General features: G+C 40.1%; 1 protein-coding gene across 4 annotated transcripts in view; it reads left to right on the forward strand.

The window, feature by feature from the left end:
* Positions 1–23171, forward strand: part of uri1 (URI1 prefoldin like chaperone) — a 56596-nt gene extending 33425 nt beyond the window's left edge. For 2 of the 4 annotated variants that reach the window (XM_078544377.1, XM_078544380.1), the window contains exons 6-11: positions 6801–6876; positions 7882–8062; positions 17379–17658; positions 19024–19166; positions 19275–19521; positions 22485–23171. In XM_078544377.1, the coding sequence (XP_078400503.1) occupies positions 6801–6876; positions 7882–8062; positions 17379–17658; positions 19024–19166; positions 19275–19521; positions 22485–22679 (1122 nt within the window). In that variant the 3' untranslated portion in view covers positions 22680–23171. Of the gene's footprint in view, positions 1–6800; positions 6877–7881; positions 8063–17378; positions 17659–19023; positions 19167–19274; positions 19522–21389; positions 21432–21568; positions 21640–22484 lie in introns of all 4 variants that reach the window. The other 2 variants (XR_013576927.1, XM_078544379.1) reach the window with 2 other exon arrangements.
* The last annotated feature ends 3810 nt before the right edge of the window (positions 23172–26981 follow it).

Consider the following 26981-nt stretch of genomic DNA (forward strand, 5'->3'; position numbering starts at 1 on the left):
GTTCATCAGATGAAGGCAGAAGAAAAGTGCAAGTTTTTTTTTGCTTTTGGCAATCTCTGATGATTCATAGTTAAAAATATTGTTCTCGATATAACTGTGCGCTTATGCCCACAACATATATTAAGTTGTTCTTGTATAAAAGCATACAACTTACTTGCATCTGTATTGCCAATGTTTCCACACACTGGATAGCTACTGTATCTCATTTTTGTTGCAATGGGAATTTGAGATTTCTATGAGTAACACATTTTTTTGTAAAATGGAATTTGTGAACCGCTTGCCCTGATATTGATGCCAATTCTCATTTTCAGCCTACATCGTTGGCTAGCAGCAGTGTGAAAAAGAGAGCCAAATGTGTAAGTTTCTCCCTGTCAATACACAGCCTCTCCACCTGCAAGTCCTCAGCTATGCCTCCTCGTGGTGACACAAGGAAACTGGGTCCCTTGTAGCTCCAGGCTAAAGCTTCAGAGGAATTCTAAGGAGATTTGGTCCCCCCCAAACATTGTGTGCAGGCCCACCAGCATGTGGACACACCCTGGCACTCTTGAACTAAACTCCCAGCTGTGGGCAAATAGATCCACTGCCTTGTGGATACCTCAGGAGAGTTGAAGGCTAAGGGGGTAAACCTTGACAAAAATTCTGGAGTGGATCCCAAAGATGGACTAATGTCTAAATATGTAATCTTCCAGCAACTGCTATGACCAAACAGGTGCCAAGTGTAGTGCTTTACATTTCTTTGGTCTTGATGGGGAGATCCAGAGGGGAATCCTGACGTTTGGGCAGGCCAAGTGTCTATAAATGTTGCCCAGGCTTATGCCCTGGAGAGGACACCAGTTTTGCTTTCACTGCAGAGTGTTAACACAAAATGGGAGACAGCAGTTATGAATATGTCCAACTCAATTTGCATAGTTAACTGTTGCTGCTCTGATGGTGGGAGGATCACCATGTCCCACTGGTCAGCCACTGCCCACCTCCAGTTGGGCGGCTTCTGACTAGTAAGGTGCTGACCTGTCACAGTCCATCTGCTTCAGTTGGTGCTTGGAGTTTAGAATCTCTTCTCAACAAGTGGATGGAATCCATCGCACTAGATAAACAAAAACAAATGGAAGAAGGTGCCAACTCTTCGATTGGCAAGGTGGAATGTCAGGGTCATGGGTGTGAGAATGACAGACAACTTGCAGCTGATCGGTAACGTATGCAAGGCAGCTATGATCAACATGGAACTTGATTAGCTGAACATCAACATAACTTCCCTACAAGTGACCAGGCTCATCGAGAGCAAATCACTGAAAGAAAGATGGTATGCCTTCACCTGGAAGGGGAAGAATTCAGAGGAAATGTGTAAGCAAGGTGTAGGCTTTAATGTAAGGAACTTGCTACTCTTGATAGAACACCCCCCACCCCACCCCTCCATCCTCAACCAGCAAGTGGTTCAGAGCGTGTTCTCTCCATCCACCTCTCAACTTAAACTCATGAGCATCTATGCCCCACCGCTGTGCTCCACTAAAGAGGTGAAGGACCAGTTCAATGAGGAGCTATCAGCAGATTCCCTAAGTCAGACCACCTTTACCTGCTGGGAGATTTCAATGCAAGAGTGGGCATGGACCATGAGCATGGCCTTCCTGCCTCTCTCAATGTGGCCTGGGAAAGATAATTGACAACAGACAGAGACTGCCTGAGGTTTGTGGCTACTTTCCAGAGCGCTTGCCCCTACAACCACCCCATCCTCAACTTCTCTCCCCCCGCCCCCCACCTTAAACCAGCTTATATTTCACCCCTCTCCTAACTAAACTCAGTTCTGTTGAAGGGTCATGTGGACTCGAAACGTCGACTCTTTTCTTCTCCACCGATGCTGCCAGACCTGCTGAGTTTTTCCAGGTAATTCTGTTTTTGTTCTGTAATTCCTTTCATGCACTCTGTTGCCGTATTCATAACTAATTGTATTCATGTTTTTGCACATATCCCGAAATTCTTCATTAGCAAATTCCACCTCCCCATTATCAATGAGGATTTTTGCCGTTGGCCCCAACCCATTCTCTATCCACTTTTTCATTACCTTATTTTCTTTTGTTTACTATGTATGATTGTCGACTGGCTGAACCTAGTTGCCAAATCTACGAAATGTAAAGTGAAAATGCTTTTTCTTTATCTCACACCTTTAAATCCATAGCCACATCTTCATTGAAATCCCTTGCTAGGGGTAGACTCACTGGCCCGTGACTGAGTCCTTCTGTACTCCTTACTTATATGACATCTATCACTTATCTCCTCTGAGTTTAGTGTACTCTTCATTCCTTATTCCTGCATCCTTTAGCAACATTTTTAACCTTTGGGAAGAGGGATGGGCAAACTGCCAGTGCAACTTTAACACAATTAGCTTTTTGTCCTCAAGTCCTATCCCCTGATGCTAATGGTACTTTTTTAATTTCCTTAGTAGAAATGTTAGGTTTCATTAAAGAAATGCAATAGTGTCCAGATTGTGTAAATTGTAAATCCACAGGTTTTCCAAATACAATGGCCATGTCGTTATCCATGTCCAGTTTCATTTGCGCTTTCTTCAATTGATGTCCTGCTCAATTGTAACGGTATTTCACCGGACACTACCTCTGTGCTGATAAAATGATTGATTCCAGCTATCTTGCAGGGAATTGCTACTCTTTTTAAAGGTTTCAGTGTATTATCATCCCCAAATCTGAAACTAGTGGAATTCTCAAATTCCTTAACCGTGTTCCGATCCTGATTACTTAAGGGGTCTAGGTAGCATTCTAGCCAGCCTATGCCACACACTGCACACTAGATGTGCATCTGCTGTCTAATGCTGCACAATTTGAAGGACTCTGCAACTAAGACATTTATCGCTGGGCTGAAACTTCTTAGTAACTAATACAATGCCATCTCTTTGGTCGATATCTCCATCTTCTGAGTCTTCTGTCACATGTTTAATTTCCATCTCATTATACCATTTAGGGCAGTTCATTGCATAATGGTATTTCGAATCGCACCTGTAACACCAGTTGACTACACCCTGGGCATATGTGGGGTTCATTCTTTTGTTGCAAGTCCCCAATTCTTTTCGCCTATAATTGTAAAAGGTGTTACTGTCCTCTTATTTTTTTCTAATTACAATTCTCCTTTCGTACTCACGCTTGCATCCTATATCTAGACAGTCCCACCACCCCGTTAACATTGTATTCTCCATTTTCTGTCTTACTACTAAATAGCCCATTTGTGCCATGAATGCCACTGGAAAGGAAGGTTTTCAAAGGAAATTTTAGAGCCTCATGACATCTGTTCTAGCAATGTGTGTTTTTCCGCAAATTTAGCGGAAATATGGAAGCCTGTCCATCTTCAATATATTAGCACAGTTTAATAACTTAAATGCCAGCACTGATTGGGGAATTTCTAGATGGAATTTTTGCAATCTTGCATGTAGCCTACTGAGTTCCATAATGTAATCTTCTATGGAACCATCCTTTAACTTTCTAAATTTGTCAAAATCTGACCATGCCTCATAAGCACTTAACAAGTCTTCCTATTGATAAATTTTATCCATAAAATTTAAAGTCTTCAAATCTTCATCCATATCCAAATGCTCAGGCTCCAATTTTGAAAATACGTTGCATCTTATTTTGCTTTCGTATGATAGCGGAAGTGCCAAGGCCATCCTTGTATTTTTACTTCAGTAAGGAATTAACCCATGTCCACATGGTCACTTCATTCTCCCATTGCTCATATGGTTGATGCTCAGAAAGCATCGGTGGATAAGCACACCCCAACACACTGATTTTGATTCAACCATTTTTCAAAGTGATTCCAAACCACCCTTCTCTTAAAGTTAACTCCAAATACAGTCTTTTTTCTGAAGAAAGCTTAGTTTACAATCTTTTACTTACAAGCAGCAACTGTCCTCTGCTACCACTGTAAAACTCCAGTGGCTAGTTGGTAAGAAAAAAACCAAGTCTTCACTACTAACAGACAGAGCTTTATTCCAATTCTCATAAAACTCCATCCCCAGATCATCACCCGTTTTCTGCTTTAACTCTTTCGAGTTATCAACAGTCACAGATTGCAACTCTTTCGGGTACATTCACAGTTCTTGGTTTCCGGGAGTGGGACATGAACCCACAACCTTCTGATTCAAAGGCGAGGGTGCTATGAACTGAGCCACAGCTGACACCTCGTTTTCTGCTTTAAACTCTTTCGAGTTATCAACAGTCACAGATTGCAACTCTTTCGGGTACAATCACAGTTCTTGGTTTCCGGGAGTGGGACATGAACCCACAACCCTCTGATTCAAAGGCGAGGGTGCTATGAACTGAGCCACAGCTGACACCTCGTTTTCTGCTTTATATGCAGCCAATGATGTGCTTAACTAATTAAACTCTAATTACTAACTTGATCACTTGTTGACGATTACTATTTCCTATCCTAACATGCAGAAGTGAAATGCTTTGAGTCACCATCTACAATATCGCACACTCAACATATGGGAAGCAAGAGTGGGAAAAATGCTGACTGGTTTGAGGATAACATCACTGATTCAACAGCCAAGCAGTCTGCTCTTATGAATAACAGAAATCCAAATGAGAAAGCTAAATGTACTAAGAGCTACTCAAAAAGTAATGCTCAACAGACTTCTAGATAGTGCATCAGTGGCTACTACTGATTACAACTCTGCCAGAATATCCAGATGTCCTTTGACACAAGGAATGTTGGGGACATTTATGAAGGGATCAAAAAGACAACAGGTCCATTAGTGAAGAAAATGGCTCAGTTGAAAACCAAGGCAGTGGAGGTCAACAACCATTGCAGTAAACAGTTGGAGAGATGGGTGGAACACCACCTTAAGTTGCACTATGGGGAGTACACAGTCACTAAGGAAACTCTAGACACCGTAGAGAGCCTACCTGTCATGGCAGAGCTGGATATCAAACTCACAATGGACAAACTTAGCAAAGCTATTGACCTGCTTGCTATGGATCAAGTTCCAGGTGCTGATGCTTTACCACTTAAACTCATCAACTTGCATTCCAGCATGTGCACAAACCTCTCTGTCCCTGCTGGTAGGAGGGGACAGTGTCCCAGGAAATGCGTAATACAAAGGTTCAACCCTGTGCAACAGCAAGGGTGACTATAGCGATTGCAACAACTATCAAGGCATCTCCCTGCTGAGATTGTGGGATAAGCATTTGCCCGTATTGCCCTTGTCAGACTGCAGATCTTGATTGAACGCATCTGTCCCGAATCCCATCAGTTTCAGAACGGGAAGACCTACAATTTATGTGATCTCAGTCTGGCAGATGCGAGAGGAATGTCATGAACAAAGGAGGCTACTAGATATTGCCTTCATTGATCTCGCCAAGGCATTCAATGATGTGAGCAGAGGCAGTTTATTTAAGCCTCTCAGGAAAATTGACTGTCCTCCAAAGGTGCTCAGTGTGATCTTCTCTTTCAATGACAACATGATGGATAAGGTCAGCTATGACAGGGTAACATTGGAACCCTTTGAGATCTGCAGTGGGGTCTAACAGGGTTGCATTCTGGCACCAACACTCTTTGGCCTGTTCTTCTCTTTGCTGCAGTCAAATGCCTTCAGGTCATCTGAGGGTGTCTGCTTACACTCCAGAACTGACAAAAAAACTGTTCAGCCTTGCCCACTTGAGATCCAAGATTAAAGTGCACTGAGTCCCCATCAGACATTTGCTCTTCACAAATGGACAGACTCTCTAATGCCTGTAAAGAGTTTGGTTTGTCTATTAGCATCGGCAAGACAAATGTCCAGGATGTTGCTATCCCTCCATCTATCAGCATTGACACTGTGATCCTGAAGGTGGTTGTTAGCTTCACATATCTAAGCTCCACAATTATTAGCAATCTCTCACTTGATGTTGAAATTAACACACGCATCGTGAAAGCTGCAGCTGTTATGTCCAAGCTGAGGAAGAGTGTGTGGAACAACAACCTGACTCCTCTACACTAGTGAAACCTGGACAGCATTGCTAGACATGAGCAAAGGCTGAATAGTTTAGAGTTTCACTGTCTCAGCCGTATCCTCGGCATCTCTTAGCAGGACAAGGTTACCAGCTCAGAGGTCCTGGAGCATGTTAATTCTATCTGCATAAAGTTATTGCTGAGTCAACAACGTCTGTGCTGGCTTGGCCATGTTCATTGGATGAATGGCTGTTTACCCAAGGACGTCCTGTATGGTGAATTAGTCACGAAAAGCTGGCCGTCCATACCTCCACAACAAGGATGCCTGGAAGTGAGACATGAAGATGGAGGATATTGACACTGACAACTAGGAGACAGCCACTGATGGCCGTAACCTCAGGAAGCTGACTGGGTGGGCATTGGAAGAGGTGAGCAGAAACGAAAAGCTTAACTGGCCAAGAAGAGGGCCCAGAGAAAATAGAGGCCACAAATCATGCACCTTCTTAGCCCATTGTCTTCCTTTGCAGCAAATACTGCTGAGTATGCCATGCCAGAGTGGGGCTCCTGAGCTACACCAGGTGATGTTTAACAAGGTTAATCATCAAGAGACAACAAGCCATCGTCTCATGAGACGGAAGGTTGTCACATAAAATTGATACTATCTGTAGAGAGGCACATAGTTGAGATTGTCTTGCTTTCAAGCTATTGCGGCTTGCATGTAGTGGCTAGCACCACTGAAGAGGAATGAATAAATAGGCCATGATTAATCTTTTGTATAATTCTAATTTATTTTCCTAAAATATTTCAGTTAAAATGAGCACACAAATCAAACTGAACTTTTATTATATGCTGCATTTTTTTCTAATTAGGGAAAGGAAGGTATTGTAGAAATACACGAAGAAATTCAGAATGAAGACCTAGAAATTAAAGACTTAAAGTCTGAAGGTACTTAACTGTTTCTGCCATTTATTTTTCATGATAAATTGAAGCTCATAAATAACTAGGACTCCAAATGCTCTTGAGATGAAGGAGAAGCATTTTATTCTCAGTTTTGTACTTTGTACTTGATAATGGTCACAGTCACATGCTTGGGCAACATAAACTGATAATGGTGATTTTTATTTTTACTGGTGCAACTCCAGATTTGGTTTTCCTACTCTTCACCTGCTGCCCACCCCACCAATATATTATAGTAAAATGTATTTGGGCAATAACTCTATGGTGTCACTACCAATCAGAAGAAATGCATCTGAAGCGCTTACTTTACACCACAGATTCACAATGTTAAATGTTTTTTTCTTAACTTTGTTTCTGCAACATAATCTCTTCCTCAAGATTTGTAGCTTTTCAATCTGTTTTTTCAAAGTGTTGCATTACATCAATTTGAATACTGAAGTCCTTAAGTCAAAAAAACTTTCAATAATTGCATTAACCCCCTTCCACTTTATAAATTCTTCATTTGAAAATTATGAAAATATCAGAGACTTCTGAGTTAAGGGACCAGAAATCTTCCAATCAGCAATACCTGATTAAAATTTCTGATTACAGTTTGCATCCTTTAACTCTCTTTAATGTGTGCATGGTGCTGCGTAAAAGTTTTGCACCCTATTTGAATTACCTTTGGAATAGTTTCCTGTGTATTTGGATAGTTCAATATATTTTCATTGTCTGTTGATTCATTGATTATAACCATCTATTTAAACTATTTTAATAATGGAACTGAATACAAAAATGGCCGCGTGTTTTTCCTTGTATGTATGTTTATTACTTTTTAGTTTTTAAAAAGTGGTTTTGAGGTCTATGTGCAAGCCATAAATCATTGAAGCTTTTATGGTGCTTAAAATGCAATGGTGCGTTGTTGCAGCGAAGAAGCATTCTGTTTTTAAGTAGATACTTGACACTTGAACACTTTAATTTTGATAAATATATTCTAAAATCTTAAAATTACAGGGAAACACAGAAAAGCTCATAAACCAAAAGAAAATCCCAAACCCAAAGAGGTTTTTGTGGCAGAATTGGAGGATGGTGACGGTGGTGGCGACTGCAAGTCAAGTATCCTAACTGAGGAGGAATTGTGGGCCAAGTTGGATGAGCTGGAACAGCAAGAAGAGATGCAGGATGAAATTGATAGGTAATTTGTTCAGAGCTTAATTAATGATGATTAAAATTTTACTGAGACCCAGGTTGTAAAGCTTCTCTAAGTATTTTGAATTTTCTTTAAACAAATGCAGTAATGCCATGGTCATTTCTTTGTTATTTATATAATTGGCACAGTTTTCATTATAGCTGAGTATTTCCTATTGCTTCAACAATGCTACTTGAGCTCCTGGAATGGCAAGTTGCATCATCCTATTGTGATCTGTAGCTCAACATCATAGTGTCTGCTATATTGGGGCAAGAAATGTAGTTGCCATCCTTTTATTTCATGGAATAGTGAACCAATATGCGCTAACTTCCAAACTTTACCCTTTTATTAGTGGATCAGCCACGCCATTGATCTCATTGTCAGCAAATGTTTATTGCATGTAATGTCCAATATATTCTCAGGGTTACTGCTACGCAATATCATTTTATTGCACAGTATTATGGGAGTGTTACTGTATTTTCAGGTCAAACACCATTTTGCATTTATTTATGTAGGTGTTATCAATCATTATGCTTTAATATAATTTTACTTCTAACATTTTTAAAGCTCAGGACACAAAAGAAAGTGGTAGGAAAGATGCTTGAAAATACAGGTATGTTGCAAGTGCTACATGTAGCAGTGGTGGGAATCATGGTTAGGCAGTGTTGGGGGAGCAGTCCTACATTTTGGGGTAGTGACAAGAGCAGATGGACATTGGGTCTGGGAGTACTGGAGAGGGAGTTCTGAAATGTGGGAGTAGCGTATCAGGGTATGAAAGCGGTGACAGAGTGCTATAGTAATGCAAGTTTGTTTGTTTACTCTCTCTCGGCTTGGAAGGAGAGTCCTAAAGGAGGCTGATCTGTGGGAAAAGGATTGAGTTCTTGCTGAGAAAAGCATAAATGATAATTCTTTGTTCAGGGCAGGAAGGCATTGGTTGGCAGAAGAACATTGAAACAGGGGATTGGCAGTAGAAGGGAACTTGAAAGGCAGTCTCACTGGTAAGAGAACTGAATGCGAATCCCTCCTCTGCTCCCACCTTCCCTACTATTTGACACTCTTCAAAGGTTGTTTAAAATTTTAAAAAGCTGCCAAAGTTTTCAATGCTGAACTGGGACACATTGATGAAAGTGGCAAATGGGGCTTTCTAATCATGGGTTATAGCACAGAAGGAGGCCATTCAGACCTTTGAGTCCATGCCAGCTCTCCGCAAAAGCAGTGTAGCTAGTTTCATTCCCACGCCTATTCCCTGTAGCCCTGCAGTTTTATTCCTTTAAGGTACTAACCCAATTCCCTTTAGAAAACTGCGATTGAATCTGCCTCAACCACACTCCTAAATAGTGCATTCCAGATTGTAACCTCTTGCTGCATTTAAAAAGAAGTTTTTCCTCATGTCGCATTTGGTGCTTTCACCATAATCAGTGACCTCCAGTTCTCAACTCTTTCTGCCAATGGGAACAGTTTCTCCTTTCTACTCTGTTCAAAGCCCTCATTTCAAAGGCTCCTTCTGGGATTTTCTTGAAGACTACCTTTTGATTTTCTGGGGCTTCTTTTTCATTCTCACTAAGTCCTCTATTGGGTGATGCATTCACGTAGTAACATTATCTTTTGTATTTCTGTTGAATTTTTTTCTGGGTTTCCTCCTTTAGATAGGGAAAATAGCGCACATACCGAACATAAAGACTGTATGTAGCAGCTCATCCAATCGCAAGGATTAACCAGAGAGAAATTACTTTTCTCAAAGGGCCATGAATCTGTGGAATTCACTACCTCAGAGTGCAGTGGATACCGGGACGCTGAATAAATTTGAGGAGATAGACAGATTTTTAATTAGTAATGGGTTGAAAGATTATGGGAAGAGGGCGGGAAATTGGAGTTGAGGCCAAAATGAGATCAGCCATGATCGTAATGAATGGCAGGGCAGGCTCGAGGTGCTGAATTGCCTGCTCCTAGTTCTTATGTTCTAAATAGTAAGCTAACCATGTGTCAATGCTAGATTAATAGCTTATTTTGCAGAATAACACCTTTATTTGGCAACATAAGACTTGTGCAATTATAAACTAAGAGCAGATTCATCACACATTCCAACTATTTGATGCAATGATTCATCACACATTCCAACTATTTGATGCAATGAAACAGAGATTAGACAGGTATAAGCAGTTTAGGTGAATTACTAAAATTAATCTGTATGGTTCCCTTGTCATTTCTCATTGCTTCCCCAATCCCCACCCACACACCCACCACAGAAAATTAAAATGTGACAGATCTTTCTGCTGACTGCTGCCCTGTTCTCGGTACAGCTGGGTCACGGCCTACTTCTGGGTTTCTGGTCATCTCCATCCTTTTTCTTTTACTGTTTTTATTCCTCTAGACCTCATTGTAGTTCTTGAATGTGGAATGTTTGAGTTAAACGGGTTGCCATCTAAGATAATTGCTCCAACTCCTCCAGTGGCAGGTTCCATATCTCCCATCCTTGCTGCTTCTCCAGTCATAGCTTCTATCTCTGGAGGAACAGCAAGAGCTGGGAGAGGCAAAATCTGTGATTGGAGGAGCAGCTCCTCCATTTTCTCTCTCACTCGATTGCTGCTCCTCCAATCAAAGTGTATGTTTTCCCCGCTCCCTGCACCTGCGCCTTCAATTCTTCACACTCTGACCGAAGGAGTCATGATGAATGGAATGGGGGTGACCTTTCTTGAATTTGTCATCCCAATCTTTACTTTTTCACGGTTACCGGTGTTATTTTGAACCCTGCCTCATGTTTTTGAATACCTTTTTGTATCTTTTCTCAACCTTCTCGTTGAAGGAGAACAGTCCCAGCTTCTCCAGTCTATCCTCATAACTGAATTCGCTCATCCCTGGGACCATTCTCAAATTTTTTCTGCACCCTTTCTAAAGCCTTCACATCCTAATGTGTGGTGTTCAGAATAGGACACAATACTCTAGTTGAAGCTTAACTAGTATTTCATGAAGGTTTACCATAACTTCCTTGCTTTTATACTCTTGTTTCTGTTTATGAAACCCAGGATCCCATTTGCTTTTTGACTGCTTTCTTGACTTGCCCTGCACTTTCAATGATTTTTGCACTGACTTCCCATGTCTTTGGTACAATTGGAAAGAAGGTGCAGGAACAGTCAGTTCATATTGCCTCTCCTTGTTCTTCCTCCAAAAATGTATCACTTCACACTTGCCTGTATTAAATTTCATCTGTCATGTGTCTACCCGCTCTATCAGCCTGTTTGAAGTCTGTCATTATCCTCTAACAATTCACAATACTTCCAAGCTGTGTTGTCTGCAAATTTTGAAATTGTGCCCTGTATAGTCAAGAAATGCAGTGGTCCTAGTGTCGGCCTCGAGGGAACCCTACTCTATAACCTGCTCCAGTTTGAAAAAATACTCGTTCACCACTACTCTCTGGTTCCTGACGCTCAGCTAATTTCGTATTCATAATGCCACTGACCCTTTTATTTTGACCTTCAACATTGCTGACGAGCCTATTTATATAGCACTTGATCAAATTTCCATGTACAGCACCTCAACTACATTACCCTCATCAAGCCTGTTTGTTACATCATCAAAAAAACACAATCTATTTGGTTAAACATGATTAGAAAAATTCATGCTGGCTTTCCTTAATTAATCCACACTTGTCCAAGTGATAATTTTGTCCTGAATTATCACTTCTAAAAGCTTTCCCACCACTCAGGTTGGACTGGCTGGCCTGGATTTGCTTTTTTGAACATGGGTGTGACATTTGCAGTTATCCATGGCACCACCCCGTATCTTCCAATCCTCCTTAGATTATGGCCAATACCTCTGTATTTTCCACCTTTCCTTCCACACCCTCAGGTTCATCCCATTTAGTGCAGGTGACTTACCAACTTTAATAAAGGCAACTCTTTTAATACCTCTTTATCAATTTTTAGCCCATTTCAGGTACCCCTTTAACTGATTTTGTTTGGCATCACCTTCCTTGGTGGAGAGAGATGCAAAATACTAATTTAGTACCTCAACCAGTTTTTGTGCCTGCATGTATATATCCCTTTTTTGGTCCCTTATTTGTCCCACTCCTCATAAAATGACTATTTATATGTCTATAGATGATTTTTGGATTCCTTCTGTGTTGGTTGCCTGTCTCTTCTCTTGCTCTTGGTCCTCATTTGTAGTATCAACCTGAAATCTGTTTATGCACTCTTTCTGCTTCATCTTACTTTCTGTATCTCAGGGAGCTCTGGCTTTGGTTGATCTGCCCTTTCCCTCTAGGAGTGTACCTCAACTGTACCAGAGCCGCCATCTCTCTTTAAAGGAGCTCATTGTTCTGTAACAGTTTTGCCTGCCAATCTTCAATGGCAGCTTACCCAGGACAGATCCACTCAATCCATTGAAATTGGCCCTCCTCCAATTAAGCAGTTTTACGCTAGATTGTTCTTTTCCATAGCTATTGTGAACCTTTTGGTACAATAATCATTGTTCCCTAAATGCTCCCCTGCTGACATTTGATCTAGTTGACCCACCTCATTCCCCAGAATTAGATCCAGCAATGCCTCCTTCCTCGGGCTGGAAACTTACTGATCAAGGAGATTCTGAACACACTTCAGAAATTCTTCACCCTCTCTGCCTTTTATACTACTATCCCAGTCTATATTAGGATAATTGAAGTCCCCCTTTATAACAACTCTACAGCCTTGCCCCTCCCGAATCTTCCTGCAAATTTGCTCCTCTTCATCTTTTGCACTATTTGGTGGCCACCTAATCACCTGTCTCTGCTTCCCTACCTTCCACTAACCCATTGGGTCATCCTCTGAGGTTCCACTCTGCCCAGCCCTCAATTTGCATCTATCTCCTCTTCTATCTCCCTAAGCCCTCTCAGCTCATCTTGTCTATGAGACCCACCTCCTCCTTTGACCCAATTTCCACTGAAGTGCTGACCACTCAAATTCCTTTCCTAGTCCCCATTTTAGCTGCTACAATTATAGGTGTTCTCTCTTCGGGTACTGTGCCTCTCTCCATTAAATCTGTCATCATCACCCCCTTAAAAAACAACCTTTGACTCCACCATCCTTGCAAACTACACCATCAACCTGCCTCCCTGAAGGTGCTGTCGCCTCCCAAATCCGTGTGCACCTGTCCCAGAACTTCACGTTTGAATCTTTCCCGTCAAGTTTCTACCCTTGCCACAGTACTGAAATGGCTTTGTCAAAGTCACAAATTACACCCTATGTGACTATGACATGCGAACATACGAATTAAGAGCAGGACTAGGCCCCTTGAGCCTGCTCCACCATTCAATAAGATCATGGCTGATCTGATTGTAACCTCCACATTCCTGCCTACTCCCGATAACCTTTCACCCCCTTATTAATCAGGAATCTATCTAGCTCTGCCTTAAAAGTATTCAAAGACTCTACTTCTACTGCCTTTTTGGGGAAGAAGAGTTCCAAGACACTCAACCCTCTGAGAGAGAATTTCTCCTAATCTCTACCTTAAGTGAGTGACCCCTTATTTTTAAATCATGACCCCTGATTCTAGATTCTCCTACAAGAGGAAATGTCCTCTCCACGTCCACTCTGTCAAGACCCCTCAGGATCTTAAAAGGCTCAATCAAATAAACTGCCCCACATCTTTCTGAACATGGTTGATCAAAAGTTCTTCTTAAATGCCTCGCCACTGTTGTTGAGTTCGCGTGGTTCCATTCTTACCTCATTGTAGCCAGTGTATCGCTGCAATGGCTTTAGTTACTGCTCCTGTGCAATTACCTCTGGTGTGCCCCAAAGATCTATCTGTGGCCCCCTCCCTATTTATCTGCATGCTGCTCAACCACCCTGTGGCCTCATCTGAAACCGTAGCGTTGTTTTCGCATATAAACTGTGAAATGTACATCATCCAGCTCTACCTCACCGCTACCTCTCTCAACAACTCCGCCATCTCTAAATTGTCAGATTCTTTGCTTGACATTCAGTACTGGATGGGCAGAAAATAAATCCAATTAAATAAGGGGAAGGTAAAGCCATTGTTTTCAGTTTCCACTCCAAACTCTGTTCTCTGGCTACCAACTCTGTACCTCTCCCTGGCAACACTAAAGCTGAGCTAGACTATTAGCAACCTTGGTGTCACAGTTGAACCCGAGATAAGCTTCTGACTACATATCTTTACTATCACTAAGACTATTTCCACCTCTGAATTATTACAAAGACTGACTATTTCTATCATGGTAACATCACCCCACTCATCTGCTAAAATCATCCCATGCCTCAAGATTTGGCTCTTCCAGTGCACTTGTGGCTGGCCTCCTTTGTTCTACCCTTCATTAGCTTAAAGTCAGCCAAAACTCGGCTGCCTGTGTTCTTAATCGCACCACGCCCCATTCACCTATCATCCCTCTGCTTGCTGACCTACATTGGCTCCCGGTCAAGCAATGCCTTGATTTTAAAATTCTCACCCTTGTTTTCAAACCCCTCCATGGCCTCACCCCTCCCTATCTTTGTAATTTCCTTCAGCCCCATAAACTTCTGAAATATTGGCACTCATTTCTGTCATCTTGAGCATCCCTGATTTTAATTGCTCCACCAGTGGCTGTGCTTTTAACTGCCTAGGTTCTAAGCTTAAGCTAAACTTTTCCACCCCTCTGCTTCTCTTTCTTCCTTTTAAGATGCTCTTTAAAGCCCATCTCTTTATTAGAGACCTTACAAGGCTCAGTTACAAGGCTGTTGTGAAGTGCTTTGGGATATTTTATTACATTAAAGGTGCTATATAATGCAAGTTGTTGTTGTGGTGGTGGGATTGCAGGGATTCTGGAATGAATAAGGGGTTGTTAGTCTGCCAACAGCAGTTCCTGTATGCCAATTTGTTGTCCTCGCCATTCTAACGAATTGGTGGTAGGGCAGGACACCTCACATGGATTTCAAGTACTGCAATTTAACTATAATTGAGGCTACATTCCAAAAGGTCCAGTTGTGATACGTTTGCATGTCTGCTTATAATATTCTGTCGTTTGCTACAACTATTGCAATAAAAGTGAGGTGGACTTTAAAGATGCACAAAAACTAGCTTGAAATCTTGCTAGTGTATATAGTTGCATTATTTATCCACATTTTGTAGCATGGAAATCTTAAGAGCCAAATACTCTGAGATAGGAATAGTTGACAAACATTACAGCAGTTAAACTAATAATATATACAAAAATTCACCATAATTTACTTTGACTTTCTATAGCAACTAAGACCTACTATGTTTATAGACTAATATTTAACCTGCAATGATAGCTTAGTTAAACCCCTTAAAGCAGATAAAATATGTCATATTACTAATTGAAATTACTGTCAGGAAAATTGCACCTATTACTACTTCCCTCACCCAAAATATGTCTTTGCCTGCAATGTACCATCTGCAGCCAGGCCCCTAGCACTTGGAAACCAGCCACAAGAAGGTATGTGAGAAAAGCCTAGAATTAAGTTCCCTTTCCCTCCATGTGTGGGGAACTTGCCTATCTTCTAGTTCGTGTTTCCCTGATTTTGCTGAATGATAACTTTGTGAATGGAGGATCTTGGTCACTAATCCATATCCCGTTACCCACGTGAACACTGCAAGTGAAAATCCTTGTAAGATTAGAAATAAAATTGGTGTTGAAAACCAGTGCATTATAATGTGATACTATATATAATAGCATATAAATGGCCAGAAAGAATTGTAACCCTGCATCAACTTCCCCGCTTGGTTAACATAGAGAGCAGTACTTGGTTACATATTACATAAAAGAAAATAGAAAAATTCATGGCTTTAATAAAGTTGGTCAAATTTCACATTACAGGTCCCTTGTTTTTTTTTTGATGTTGTGGTTATGAAGTTGTCCAAATGTCTAGATGAAATGACAGCCTTTTTACTCTCGTTTATCTGTTACCCTTTATCTTCCATATGTACACATTTACAAACATTTTGCTATTGCTCTGGAAGCAATTTAAATATTAATTATTTTCAATAAAATTAAAGTACTCAACTTCCATTCCCCCAAATAACTTTCGATCACATGTTAAATTATTGCTGATCAAGAGACTTGCAAGGCACGAACAGGAGTTTCTTTCACATTTGATTTATTATCAAACCTTCAGAACTATTGAAGGTACTAAATGTGAATTATTGGCTTCCAGATTGCACAGTGGATACAACTAACTTTTTTTCTCTTGCCATTTGTGGTCATTCATTTTTTTTAAAAATGTGATGGATGTATCTTAATTACATTTGAATCATTTTTGTTCAGTTGCTCTGCTGCCTAATTGGTCAAACGCAAATATTGAAGTTCCTTTTAAGCAATAGTCAAAAATACCACAATATTATAGGGTCAGTCATTGAAAAAAAGTAACTTTGTTCTTTTTATTTTACTTTTTGAAGCAAAGTCCATTTTGTAAAAGTTGAATGTAATTGTTATCATCGTCATATAGTAAATTTAACTAAGGTTACCATAATGCAATTCTCTTATCACGTTCTGGAGTGATATTAGCAATAAACATTCTGTAGGAATAGAATAAAATAAATCAAAATCACATTAAAGAGAATTATTTAATGAGAACTGCGAATGGTCTGAAATACAAAAACTTAAGAAATACGAAGAGGAATAGGTTATGCTGCTCCTCAAACCTGCTACGCCATTCAGTAAGATCATCGTTCATGTGATAATTTGATTCCACTTTTCTGCCTTATCCTCATATCCTTTGGTTCCCTTTGTTCAAAAAAAAATGCTTTTAGTTGAACACAGAGAATGAAGTCTTATTGTAATGAAATCAAGCATGTGAAAACCATTGTAACTTAGATCATGTAGTTTTAATGTTAACACAATTCTAAAAATATATGGATCAGCAACATTCCAAAGTTGATGTATAATTTGGAAGAAAACATTGCTAGAGTCCAGGGAGCTTCAGCTTGTGCAAAGATAAGAGTGATTTAAGTAGGAGATAATTATTTTCTCGCCACTCCCTGCTTTAAGATGACTCATTGATTCAATTATAGTTATGAGGTATAAATAACTTACATTTAACATAATACTGTCCAATTTCTTTTGGGAGTGAAGAGTAACAAATCAAAATTGAAATTATATTCTTTTTGGCAGTATTAGTGCAATAGCAAATGTTTGCAGGTACCTGGTTCTTCACTAATTTATGTTGTCACTCCAGGCACACGTTCCTGTAGCTGACTCAGATTGTTTTCACAAAGGGCAGGTAACAGATTATCGTCAATCATGCTGTCTGATACAATACTGTGGCAAAAGTTTTGAATAAATTAACTCTATAGAGGAAGCCAGTTATTATTTTTGTAATCTGTGATTATTTATCAGAATGTCTGACACAGCTGATGGAAATAGTGAAGAAAGTAGCTCCTCTGAAGAAGAAAAAGACAAAAACATAAAGCCTAACATAGGTGAGAGGCCTGATTGGAAGAATCTTCTTGCTGAGCGTGAAAACGATGATGATGAAGAAACATCAGAAATAAGTGCACCTAATATCCATTTTAATGGCTTGGAACATGAGGACAGTCACGAAGATGATGAGGAAGTTACCGGAGATGAGGACAATGTTCCAACCATACACTTCATACACACAGTGGAGCCAAAAAGAGTCAGTATTTTTAAATTTTTAGCCTTTTAAATTTGTAATCAAAAGGACTAGGATCAGAGCCCTGATTTGATAGGTCTCTACTACTTTTTATATTTCCCCAGGACATCTGGGGAATTTCTAAACTATGGCACTGCAGCTGTAGCCTGCTCCAAAGACGACATAGTTCTTGGGCGAGCCAACTAAAGCCAGAAGGTTTCAGTTTTAGATGCCTGAAAAGCTTAAATTTTGCCTTTCTGCCACTGCTAAGTCCTGCCTTGATGGTGCCCAATCCCCACACCTGCAAAGCCATGTTAATGGCCTGGGGGTAGGACCTATCTAACCCTTTCCAACATCACACGAAACCTGCTGCTGCCACCATGAAAGAGCAGTTTTAAAGGAGTGTTCAAGAACATCTTGTGTGGTCCAAAAATTCAAAAAGAGAATTGTGGGACTACCTTTGAACTGTATGTTGATTTAAAATAAATCCAGTATTTACTCAGGTGAATGCAAAGTAATGTAATCCTAGCATTTTCAACACAAGAGGATACCTTTAGGCCCATTGGGTGTGTGCCTGAGCTAAATTTGCAATAGAAATATCTATTCTAATGCAACTTTCCAGCTTCGCCATGCACCCCCTCCCCCCCACAAGTCCTTGAGGATTTTTTTCTTCTGTTTAATTCCTCCTTGAATGTGTTTATATTTTAGTTCTGATTTTATGACAGTTTTTTCTCCAAAGAAGCAAAAGCTGAGTTTTTGGTTATTTGTTGAAAACTTCAGACCCTGATCCAGTGTGTTTTTTTCAAAAAGACGCATAAGCACAATCTGAAACAAAAGTTTAAATATTGTATCAATTCAGCCAGTGCTAGGTGTGCTGTTAATCCAAGTTCAGTACGAATTGACTAAATTTGTAGGCTATTACTCCCTTGTTTCTGTGCCGTGATTCATTGCTGTGTGACTTTAACTCCAAAGACCAGGGAAGAAAGAGCCTTGAAAACCGTATGATGTAGTCCACACGTGTTTGCTGTCTTTACCATAGATATATTCTTTACTCTTTATCTTAAAGGAAAGCCAGTTAAAACTCTTTGTAGTTTTGATCTGAGACCATTTACTAAACAGCAGTTATTTAAATAATTTAGCACTTGGAAGATTGTTGTCACTTTTTCTCGGCATTAAAAATCCAATAAAAAAACTGTTGTTAGACAGGTTTCCTTTACACTTATCATCACAATATTTGCAAATACAACCTGTATTTAGGAGGTTAAATGGAAATATAAAAGCATTAGTTATTCATTTGTACTTTCATGTGGAGACATTGTTTTATATTTTGTCATGAGGTCTTTTACTATGGTTTCTAAGTCTTGTGTCTTTGAATTTGTATATTTTTAGGTAAGAATCAACACAGGCAAGAACACAACTTTAAAATTCAGTGAAAAGAAGGAAGAGGCCAAGCGCAAAAGGAGAAACAGCACTGGCAATGGAAACGCCACTCCAGAGCTGCCAAATATCAAAACTCCTGCAGATATTTACAGGTATTTCTAATTTGCCAAATTCCTAAATGCCAAGTTCTCTGCCTATTTTTGCTCAATTTGTAATGCTATTTTTATATCGTAAGCTCAGTTGCTATATTTTCATTGTAGACTTTTTGTTGATGTTGTAAATGGAGAGTACATTCCTCGTAAATCCATTCTGAAGTCACGTAGTCGAGAGAACAGTGTATGCAGTGACACAAGTGAGAGTAGCACAACAGAATTTGAAGACAGGCGGTGTACCTTACGATCGCTGAGTCATGAAGAAGTTATATACAGTGATGCTAGTGAATGCAGCATTTTGGAAGAAGAGGAAAGCATTTCTAGTAAACCTCTTCCTTTGCCTAACTGTTTTGAGGTAAGAGATGATACTTGTTTTGTATTTTGTTTTCATGATTTCAGTTTTCTTGAAGGACCCATTTACTCTGCTTTGACCCTTGCTTGCAACTCGAATAGTATAATAAATTCACGCATCTGCAAAAGGTGCACCCTAGGTGCTGATTCATTGCAGAAAGTGTCCTGGATAAATAAAGATCTGGTAATGTCACAGTCTTCCTCACAAGCAACGTTACTTATCTAATATTTGTGGCCAGTAGTACCATATCGGAAGTGTAGTGAGGAGGGTAGTAGCAGACATCAGGATACGGAAATGGGTAGACGCATGCAATGAAATTTAACATGTGTTTTCTTTTTCATTTATGGGATGTGGGCTTCACTGGCTAGGCCAACATTTGTTGCCCATCTCTAATTGCTCTTGAGAATGTGGTGGTGAGTTGCCTTCTTGAGCCGCTGCAGTCCATGTGGTATAGGTATACCCACAGTGCAGTTAGGATTGGAGTTTTAGGATTTTGACCAGTGATAATGAAGGAATGGCAATATATTTCCAAGTCAGGATGTTGTGACTTGGAGGGGAACTTCCACATGGTGGTGTTCCCATGTGTCTGCTACCCTTATCCTTCTAGATGATAGCTGTCATGGGTTTGCAAGATGCTGCCGAAGGAGCCTTGGTGAGTTCCTGCTGTGCATCTTGCAGATGGTACACACTACTGCCACTGTGCATCGGTGGTGGAGGGGAGTGAATGTTTGTGGATGGGGTGCCAATCGATCAGACTGCTTTGTCCTGGATGATATTAAGCTTCTTGTTGGAGCTGCGCTCATCCAGGCAAGTGGAGAGTATTTCACCACACTCTTAATTTGTGCCTTGTAGATGATGGATAGTCTTTGGGGAGCTAGGAGGTGAGTTACTTGCAAAATCCCCAGCCTCTGACCTGTTCTTGAATCCATAATTCAATCTCTGGTCAATGGTAACCCCCCCCAGGATGTTGATAGTGGGGGATTCAGTGATGGTAATGCCATTGAATGCCATGGGGCAATGGTTAGGTTCTCTCTTGTTGGAGATGGACATCGACTGCTCTGTGAAGCAATTTATTTGGTAGGAAGAATGAGGATATACAATGCAAACTAAATGGTTCAATTGGAAAGGGAGTTCAGGAACTGAGGTCGGAGGTATAAATACACAAGTCTTTGCAGATGTCAAGACCAGTCGAAATGAGTGCTTATAAAAGCAAATGGGATCCTTGGTTTTAAAAATAGACATAGAATACCAAAGCAAGACAGTTTTGCTAAACCTTTATAAAACGCTGATTAGATCCAGCTAGCATGTTATCCATTTCCGGGCACTACACTTATCAAGGGTGTCAAGGTCTTAGGGAGTGTGCACTCGAGGTTTACTAAAATTGTACCAGGGATGATAGTTGAAAGAAAAGAGAAGCTACAGTTTCCCGAAATTTAATAGAGGTGTTCAAAATCATGAAGGGTTTTGATAGAGTAAATAAGGAGAAGCTGTTACAAGTTAAGGTCAGTAACCAGGGGACACAAATTTAAGGATATTGGCAAAAGTGCCAAAATTGACGCGACAAAAAACTTAAAAGCAATGAACTGTTATAATCTGGAATGCACTGCCTGAAATGGTATTGAAGGAAGATTCAATATCTTGAAAGGGAATTTGCTGATTACTTGCAGTGGAAAATTTGCAGGGCTATGGGCAAAGCGCAAAGGAGTGGGAAATAATTTGGATAGCTGTTCAGAGAGCTAATACTGGCACAATGGGCTCAATGGCCTACTTCTGTACTATATTATTGTGAGTCTATGTGATCATGATTAATGGGTTTAGAAATTGCTGTTTGCATGCAAGATTAAAATATGACTATCTCTTTGAACCACCAGCTGAGAAGAGGCTGACAGTTCATGAGTGTTGGCAACCCTCTGGTATGTCACGCAAGTGGCCCATTCTTAATGTGTAAACTTTGATAGTGACTATCAGATGGATGTTGAACTGTGGAGAACAGCCTTATCCAGTCAATGTGTTAATCTGTTTATCATTTCTTTCCTTCCTAACTGGACAGCAATCTTGAGTGTAAACTGCTTAGCTCAAGGAATTGAAACCAATTTGTGATCACATTTTGGTTTAATGTCTGTAAGTTTCCTTTAAATTTTGTCTCTTGTTTTTGCAGTTTCCCTTTAAGGGGCTGCTTTTAAATTTGTCCCTTGATTTGTTAATTTAGTTTATTTGGTTTTGACTCGAAAGAGTTACCAATACTTTGCTCACTGGGTGATTTGAGTTAGCTACCAGTGATCAAGCCTGGGACCTATCTAATCTGTTAAGGTTTATTACCATGCCGAGGAGCAAATTTATGCACTGAAATACCTGAAGCAATACTCCCTCCCTGTGCCAGTGGTGAAACCCATCCAAGTTTATATTGCAGGATAGTTTCTACTTCAAAGCAACTGTGCATTATAAATTTGTAAATAACAACTGCCCTGCTAATGCCAGTACCTTATCCAATGGTTGGGGAAAGGTCTACATAGGAAAGAAGTGAAGCAATTTTATATATAGAGACTGGCCAGGAGGTCTTAAGCCCCTAATGACCATATTTATTTAGTTCTTCCGGCAAACTACTGTATGCTCAGGTGGACATTAGAGATGGTACTGCCAACATAAGCATAGGCCAAAATTTCGTGTTTATTTTTACCTCAGACAAATTTTAAATAATTGCCTCCAACAGCTCAAATGTAACTGCCCTAGCTGCAGATAGATTAGGTACAGAATTCACCTGCCTAGTTTTGCATTGCTGGCCTATACAAATTTTTCCCTTCCCACATAAGCAAAGATTTGCAACTAGAAAATGAAAGCTGTGATAACTTGAATAGCTGGCCCTTGAATTAAATGTTGTTGTGAGCTGTAATTATTGTATTTCAAATATTAATTAGAATATCTTATTGTAAGGATATTCAATTTAGTATTTATTACTTTTTTGACAGGCATTTTCAGGCACTGTAGTGGAAAAGGAACCTATCTCTCCTACGTCAATTCCACATTCTACTATTGCTCATCCTGTCCTACCCACAATTCCTGAGAAGAAAGTGTCTGAAGAGGAAAGTTTTCTTGAAACTTCACAAGAACTTCCAAAGAGAGTTTCAAAATTTAAAGCTGCCAGAATGCAGCAGAGAAAATGAACTTTTTCCAATACTGTCTGTTTCATGTTTTGTGGCTGAACTGGAACTTGATAAACAGGATCTTTGCGCAGTCCAGGTTTACACACAGCCCTGTTTAATTTCCTGTTAAAGCATCTCATAACTTAATTTTTTTCATACCATTAATAAGTTGATTGTTTTCAAAAAAATCTGAATGTGGAATTGGTTTTGCAAAACTTTCACAATGCAATATTTTCCAGCCATTTTTTAGGTTCTGTTGGCCCATAAAGCAAGTTCCACCCATGTTTCTTTATAAATTTAATCTGCTACACTTAGCTGTTTATTTTGATGTACTGAATAGATTTTTAAAAACCTGCATCTGTGTTCTCAAGCAAATGTCCTATTTTGTGTACAATTCTTAAAAGGTCTTTGTAAAAGTGTTCACTGGAAATGACAAGCTTTCATCTTCAAAAACATTTGTAAAATTGTGTTGTGAATTAGTCTCATTTTAATAAATTTTTGCATGGCAAAGTATACCTTTGTACATTTAAAAAAAAATGGGTGTTAATTTGTTGACGTTGTAAAGCTATAGGCCATATTGAATACTTGGACATGATTTGTTACACTATACAAAATATAATTGCACCTCTTACCCATTTTATGTGGGAGTTTTTTGTAGCAGTAGTATCAGTGAGTTGCCAACTTTCTGAACATGAGTGCATCTGGATCTTCACGTTATGATGGTAGTAGGCTCTAAACGCAGCTAAAATGTTGCCCACGTCCACTTCCCCAAGACCCAATTTATGCTGCTGCTTCATATACTTCCTTTCACAACACCTGGCTGTGGAATGTTAAAGACAACTGCACCTTCTTAATCAAATTTTTAGTCCAGTTTTATTTTGCCATGTGGCAAAGTGCCTACCATCCAATGAGTAGTTGGATGTCACATTTCAAATTAGGTACTTACCTATGCTGCCTCTTTGTGGTGTAATAGATTGAATTCCTCAAAATGCCCTTAAAGCAATGCACTGATTGGAATTATGGCCTTCAACAAAAAGTTAATGAATAATACAGCACTAAATGATTGTGATATCACTGTCTGCAAATTGTTTTGGTAAACCTGTAGTAACCCCAAGGAAATTCTATGTCTGCCATGTATTGTGCATACTATAGCAACTTTGCTTTGATATTCATATTTTTGTGTAGCTTCTCTTGTCGTTTTGGAATTACAATGCTGACGTGTTTTACTATTTATAGGTACTCAAAAATACATGTTTTAGATTAGGTGCATCTTCTTTTGAAATTATATCGCTTAATGTACACTGGAATGGTCCGTCAGAGGTTCATTCCATCAATTGAGAATTCAATGATGTGTTTACCAATCAGAAGGCATTTGGAAACAATGCTTTGATCGAAGGCCATTTTTTCCTTTTGTTGTAAGAATTTGATAAGAACTATAAAGTTATAACTATGAAGGCTTTGAATCAGCTTGTAGTGGAAGCATTTTTGCATGAATTCTCCATTCACCCATTTCAACTTTGGTGGGTAACAGAGACATGGTGAAAACAACAGGTTCTCTGGGGCTCTGTGGTTTGCCAGTGGAAATTCTACATAGTATGTTTAGAAATAAAATTTCATTCCAGGGATGCTGTACTAATATTGATTCCACAGGTAAGCACGTTTTGGCATGGAAAAAAATCTCAATTCTCCTTTGATGTGATATTACTATGGCTAGAACATTCCCCCTCAGGACAAAAAAAGTAGCCACCAAAGCTGAATTAGGTTTTTTCCCCTATAGTATAGAAAATATTACAACCTAGTATGCATTCTCCTCAGAACTGATGAAAGCCTTTTTCTCTGAACAGAATGAATTTTATTTCTCATGGTGCTGTTTTGCATTGACCAAAGTTGAAATTCACATTTGTGGAAGACGTTTCATTCCACGACCTGATTGATTTCACCCAGTATTGACGCCATCGTTCTCTGGCAACTTGAGCTTTCACAATTGCTGATGTTCACACAATTGATTAAGGTGTCTATGATTTTTGGATTGCGCCAGATATTGAGTTCACAGCCAAAGACCAATGTAGTAAGCAAGTCCACCTCCTGTGTACTGAAGTGTGGCCTGTCTTGGTAAAGTAGCAGAGAATTACTTGGAAATTGCAATACAGAAAGTGTATTTGGCCCAGTCAAGTCCATGTTGGTGTTTATCCTCCTGATGAGTAGTAGTCATAATCCCATGTGTCTATTCTGTACCTTTATTTCCTTTCCTTCAACCACTTAACTAACCTATTCTTAAATATTAACATAGTTTCTGCTGCAATCATCAACTCCAGTGGTGCCATTTGCTACCTACTTCCTCACAACCACTTGTGCAAAAGGCTTTTCTTGAACTCTGTTTTAAATTGTACAGTTAATCTTATATAGTCACTTAAAATTGAGATTATCTACTCTGCTTCCTTTGTAGCTTCTCCTTCATTTCCATGCCTGCTAAATCAAATTTGCTGTCAGGATCCCCCCCTGAGCTAGCTATAAACCTAATTTTTTTTCCTTCCATGCCTTTGATGCCCTTTTCAGAGCTCATCTTTTTCATGAGACTCATTTCCTGCTCCCCTTATCCCATTTGCATCAAACTGCAGGCCACCCAGCTTTTCTTCCTGTCCCCTATGCTAGCTGCCATTGTAAATTGTTTCTTTTTGTGTACTGTCTCCTTCCCATTCAAAACTCAACCCCACCCTCTCGGTATAAACAACCACACTATCCACAACCTTCCTTTCCTCTCAATTCCTTACAAATCTGTGCCTATCTTTCCCTCAGTTCCTTATTTGAATCAGTCCAATCGGGATTCCATCTCTCACAAAGCCAAAACATGGCTTATTAATTGTCTTTGACCACTCTGCAGCCTTTGCAAATGACCACATTATCTTCCTCAAATGGTTCTCCAGCTCTGTGGGACTGCATTCACTAAATTTGACTTGTGCCCATTCAATTAAAGCCAGAGTATCTCCAGCAATGGCTTCTCTTCCCATCTTCATACCTTTTGAGTTAGGTGAATCTATTTTGGGAGCCCACTATCATCCTGTCATCATCATCCATATGCTACATCTTCCTGCTATCATGGGCAGCTACAGGCCAGATTTCACATGTGCACTTGATACCCAGCTTGATTTCTACACCACCTTTCTCCAGCACTCCTCTGCATCTGCGTTGAGACTTATTTTCTGACATCTAATCTTGGATGCAATTTCCTCCAGTTAGATCATTGACCATACTCAGCTGTTGCCTTTCCTTAACCCCCACCAAGATCCCTGTTTCTCTGACCGTGGCCTCTTGTGTATCTGTCTCTTTGCCCCCTTCCACCTCAATTTGCCCCTTATGTCCTCAGTCATCTAGGCCTCGCACTTTGGAATTCCATCATTAAACATCTCTACCCCTCCAACACACTCACCCTTTTAAGACTTAAAACTCACTTTTCTACATTAAAGATATATAAATGCTTTGAAAGTTCATGTATACCACCTCTGCTGTATTTTCCCTATTTACTATATCTGTGTACCTTCTTTAGAACACTATCAGGTTTGTTGACCATAAAATCTGCATTGGCTGCTTCTAATTACTTTCTCTTCATCTAGATTATCTAGTCATGAAATCTTTAAAGCTACCAAAAGTTAACCTACCATAGTGCGAACAATACTAGCAAGTGTCTTGAGAGAGGACACAGGTGCCTAATGAAGGGAGCCAAGGTCACTTCTGCAACTGTGTCTCATACTCTGATAGGTCTGTGTGAGAGCACAGTGCAAAAGTGATATAGCACTTTAGAAGACCCCCTTAACACTAGTGTTTACCACCAAAATGGCAGCTGTCTGAGCAACAAGTGTGAGCTACCGTGAAAGCTTCCAGCAGAGGCTTCAGTATGGTGGGTGTCACTGCCATGTTCATAGAGCTGACCACTCACTTCATATTGATGAGATTGGACCCATGATATAAGTTGAAGCTGAATACTGTCATGTTCTGAGTTATTGTGTGCAAACTCACAACAAGCTGCCCAATGCACTTAACATTTCCTGTTATGTGCTCAGCAGCCTTTGTAGCCTGGGGTCTTGGGCAGCATCCGAGTCTTTGCAGCCGATATCTGATTTTTTTCCACCTTTGATGCCCTAGCTCCTGCACACTTGTGACCAGCGATTCACAATGAGAAGGCCCCGCTTGTTGCCTAACCTTTTTAAGTACATCTGGTGCCAGTCTCTGAGCTGGTGCTTACTAGGATCAGATTGAAGACTCCTCTTCCTGAAGTGGCAGAGATGCCTCCACATGTTCAGCACCTGAATTGAAAGGGAGAGAGCA

Source organism: Cetorhinus maximus, chromosome 6 (assembly GCF_964194155.1).
Source record: "Cetorhinus maximus chromosome 6, sCetMax3.hap1.1, whole genome shotgun sequence".
In the NCBI taxonomy this organism is placed as follows: Eukaryota; Metazoa; Chordata; class Chondrichthyes; order Lamniformes; family Cetorhinidae; genus Cetorhinus; species Cetorhinus maximus.